This window comes from Terrapene carolina, unplaced genomic scaffold (assembly GCF_002925995.2).
Source record: "Terrapene carolina triunguis isolate 2854851 unplaced genomic scaffold, T_m_triunguis-2.0 Scaffold103, whole genome shotgun sequence".
Classification (NCBI taxonomy): Eukaryota; Metazoa; Chordata; order Testudines; family Emydidae; genus Terrapene; species Terrapene triunguis.
In genome coordinates this window covers 198,193-202,133 of record NW_020664454.1, presented here as the reverse complement: position 1 = coordinate 202,133, position 3,941 = coordinate 198,193, and the positions used below count along the sequence as shown (strand labels likewise).

The window sequence follows — 3,941 nt, the reverse complement described above, 5'->3', positions numbered from 1 at the left end:
CAAACTCCTCCAAACTGCTTAATTTTTAAAAGTTATTGTCTACATTGTGCTTTTGGGTTATGGTAGGCAATCCAATCCAAATTAAATCCATAACACTTAAAATGCATAAACTACTTCTGTTTATGTTACAGGGTGTGGTTTTATCTTTCCACTTCTGACACATTCTCCAGGACATCTTCTTGTTACAGTGTAAGTTTAACACTCTCTACCATTTAAAGTTCAGTGTATGTGATAGAGTCCTGATTTAGGTACTGGCAAAAGTGGGGGAGGAAATGCATTTTTAAATACTTTTATATATAATAGAAGCTTTCTGGACTTTTTTCAAAAACAAACATAAAAAAATTATATACTTTATTACAAATGGTAAATTCAGAGTGCTCAAAAAACCCTCATTTACAAACATTACTGGACAGAACACAAACATAAAAATAATTTACAAAGTCATGAAGTAGTTTATTGACATTAATCAGCTTTCATAAAATAAAAAATGTACATACACAATTTACTTGAAGGCAGGCAGTATAGTTCAGTTTATCAGCCTCCCACAAACCTCCCTCCCAGTTGTGTTTTCTTTAAGAGTATTACAGAAAGCAACCTACAGTCTCTATTGCAGTTTAACCTTTAATACTGAATGATCATCGAATGTTAGGTCCATGCAGGTCTTGGTCAATATTAAACAAAGATCTGATGTATCATCTGAGCAGGAACAGCACTTCTCAGAGTGGTGCTGCTTTGCCAATAGCTCAATTGAATGCTCGCCAGTCTTTCCACACATGTGCTTTGTGGGGTGCAAGCAGGACTCAATGCCTCTCAGCCTTAACCATTAGCTTTATGTATCTGCCACTTGTTATGGGTTTGTTTTTTCTGTTGCTCTACCGCAACATCATAGTTCTTTTTTTCCCAAGTCAGTCTCTTCAAAATGTTTGCAACTGTTGTGTTAGCATTAGCTGGCATCCACTGTTGACATGGTTCATGACCTTCTGCTTAAGCTGTGCAACCTGTTCTCTGAGCATGTTGGCAGTGGATGCCAGTTCTGAGTTCTGGGCTTTCAAAGTTTTCACTTTTTCTTCCAATCTGGCAATCCTTTCCAACTTCCTTTTCCGGCATTTGGAGGCTGCAATTCTGTTTCTCATGCGCTTCCTCTCAGCCTTGATCCTCTCCTGTGACTCCATATCAATGGGGGACAGTGGAGGAGTCTCCCCTGGCATTTCAGGTACAGTCTGGGGCTCCTCTTTCAAAGCTTGCAGCCTGGGATGCTGCACTGGCATCGGAGGATTAATATGATGCTGAGGTGGATAGCCCATGTTATTTGCATTGTAGTTAGGTGCTGTGCTGAGTGCACTTGGGTTAAAGTTGCTGAGATTGGCATACACTGGAGGCTCGCTGTGCAAAGTGGTGTTGAAACCATTGTTGCCAGCCATAGAAGAAACAGGTGTCATACCACTGTTAACGGGCTGGGCAGCAGATGTAACACTGGGCATCGTATTCTGGTTGTGTAGCTCTGCCAGTGCCCTCACAAAGCCTTCAGCAAACCCTTCTTGCTCATCAGTAACATTTTTGGGACAGAGAAACTGTGTTGGGGTGGGAGTGGTGGTGATCAAGCCATTGCTGGACTGGATGATGAGCCTTTCCAGTTCAGGAGATGCCAGCTTGAGGAGACCAACATCTGGGGAGGTAAGAATATCAGCATTCTTGTTCCTCAGGTGGGGCTTGAGGTTGCTTGAAGGATCAGCCAGATTTAGAGTCATATTCTGCTTCAGGACTTTAGGATTATTATATCCATAACCACCACTTTCTGGCTGTACAAAGGTAGCATTTAGGGCATCATCATAGAATGTAGGTTCCATCTTTGCAGTCATAGAACACAGTCCACAAAAAACTGGCTTTAAAGCAATAACAATTAAGCAGCGCCCAACGCGTTTGTTTTTTTAAGTCCCGTTCAAAGAAAGTTCACCTTCACTTTAAACTACTACTAGTGTAACTCTTTCAACAATGAAAAAGCCTTTTAAAACAATCAGTAAGGATGAACTAAAGTCTTACTTTTGTGGCCACCGGACAAGTGGCTCGAGTGTCTTTCCCCTGTTTCTTCAGCGCATCAGGGCTGAACTTTTTCAAACCACAAGAAGAGTCCGTCTGAGAATTGGGTCGCTGAAGTCCTGGGGTCGGGTTCTGGGATCTCGCTCTCGGCTGAGACTCGGGCACGGAGGAGAAATCCAGTCTCTTGCTTTACAGTTTCACTCCGGAGTAAGTGTCCGAGGGGCAGGTTCGCCTCCTTCTCGCTCGCGGGGAGGGTCAGAAATCCGGTCACTTTTCTGTCCCCTTCTGCTGTGGGGCTAGCTGGGGAGCGCGCTGCAGCGCCCGGCCACTTGTCTGAGCGCTTCCCCGCCGCCTCCCTCTCCGGCGGGCAGTCCCGGGGCTCGCAGCGCCGGACCCCGCGGCGCAGAAGTTGTCCCAAGTCCTTTCCCCTCCGCTCTCTGTCCGCGGCAGGCGCCGTCTGGGCTCCCGGGTGCGGACAAGTTCCCGGGTCTCAGCCGGGGTCCGAGCTGGCCTGGTCGCTGCCGGGAGCCGCAGCAACGCGAGACGCCTGGCCGCTGTCTGTGCCTTGCCCGCCTCTCGGGAGCTGCTCTCTGCGCTGCCGGAGCGGGCCCGCCGCCGCTGCTGCCTGGAGCCTGCCGCACACTCTGAGCCCTTTCCCGGCGTGCAGCCCAACACTTATCAGCGAGCAGTAACCCACCAAAAATAGCCCATGATGTCACCCCGCGGCCTTCCCATTGGCTGCGGCAGCCTCTCCGGGGGGTGGCGGGCCGCTGGCCCGGCCTGCTGCAAATGCGCCGGTCTCCATGGTCACCCCACCCCTAGAAGCTTCTCAGCATCGCGCAGGGCACTGTGGGATGAGGTAATGCTCGTTCTCAGCGCGGGGCATTGTGGGCTGACGTATTGTTTTTGAATATCTGGTTACCCGCTGAAGCGCTCCGGTGGGGTTGGAGGATCTGGGCTGGAAGGGGGAGCCTCCTTAATAGGCAGGCACCAAGTGGTGGACGGAAGGGGGGTGGGGGCAGGCCCACAGAGGGAGACGCTGCCTTGGACACTGGGTGGCTAATGGGGTTTTAGTCAGTCCTGCGGCTTGAGCCTTCACGGTCAAATCTGTTAGCAGGGGCTTTGGTTAATCCGGGGCTGCTTGCTCGGACTCTCTTTAGGCCGCTTTCTGAGCTCCCCCCTTCTGGGATGGTACGGTCCTTAAGGTGGCACTATCGTCAGTGCGTGCAGCCGACGGAAGGCAGAAGACAGCTACGGGGAAGGGCGGGGGAGGAACCTGAGCCGCACGTGATTCCTCCCCCCGCCCCCGCCGGGCGGGCTACCGGGGGCAGCCGGGGAGCGCGGCGCTTGCGCACGTGCTGCGTGACCCCTGCGCGCTCAGGGGCTGGGCGCCGCGCTCCGTGACCGGGGTGGCGGGGAAGCCGCCGCTGTCCCGGGCGCTCTCGGGGCGGGGCGGCGACCCCCGGCTTGGGGGCTTAGCGGGAAGGCAGCAGCCGAAGCTCCCGCCAGCGCGTGGGTTTCCCTGCGGCCCCGGTTCGGGGCGATGCTCGCCGGTCTCACGCCTCTGACTTTCTCCCGCGTTCAAATCCTGGCCGGGGCTGAATCCACGTGATTCCCTCTCCCTGTGCAAGCGAGAGACGTGCCTCGCTGGCAGGCGGCAGCCCCCGGTGCGTGGGGGGGACGTGCCAGTGCCTCTCCCCATCTTCCCGCCCCCGCTGTCCGCGGGGCCCTGCCCTCTGCAAGGTGCGCCCTGTCTGGCCTCCCTGGCGCATCCGCTCTCCGAGAAACAGGAGAAAGCGTCGCGTTCACACTGAGCCTTCCCAGCCCCAAAGATCTGCCGCTCTATGCGGGTGCCGACATTGCCATTAAAACAGGGCTATATCCGCTCTGCCAAGCTCACCAGT

At 53.2% G+C, this 3,941-nt stretch overlaps 1 protein-coding gene across 1 annotated transcript; it reads right to left on the bottom strand.

The window, feature by feature from the left end:
* Positions 1-336: 336 nt before the first annotated feature.
* On the bottom strand, positions 337-2,318 carry LOC112117819 (transcription factor AP-1). Its single transcript, XM_024215899.3, has one exon. It carries the CDS (start codon positions 1,857-1,859, stop codon positions 915-917), a length of 945 nt encoding a protein of 314 aa, XP_024071667.1. The 5' UTR covers positions 1,860-2,318; the 3' UTR covers positions 337-914.
* Positions 2,319-3,941: the final 1,623 nt, after the last annotated feature.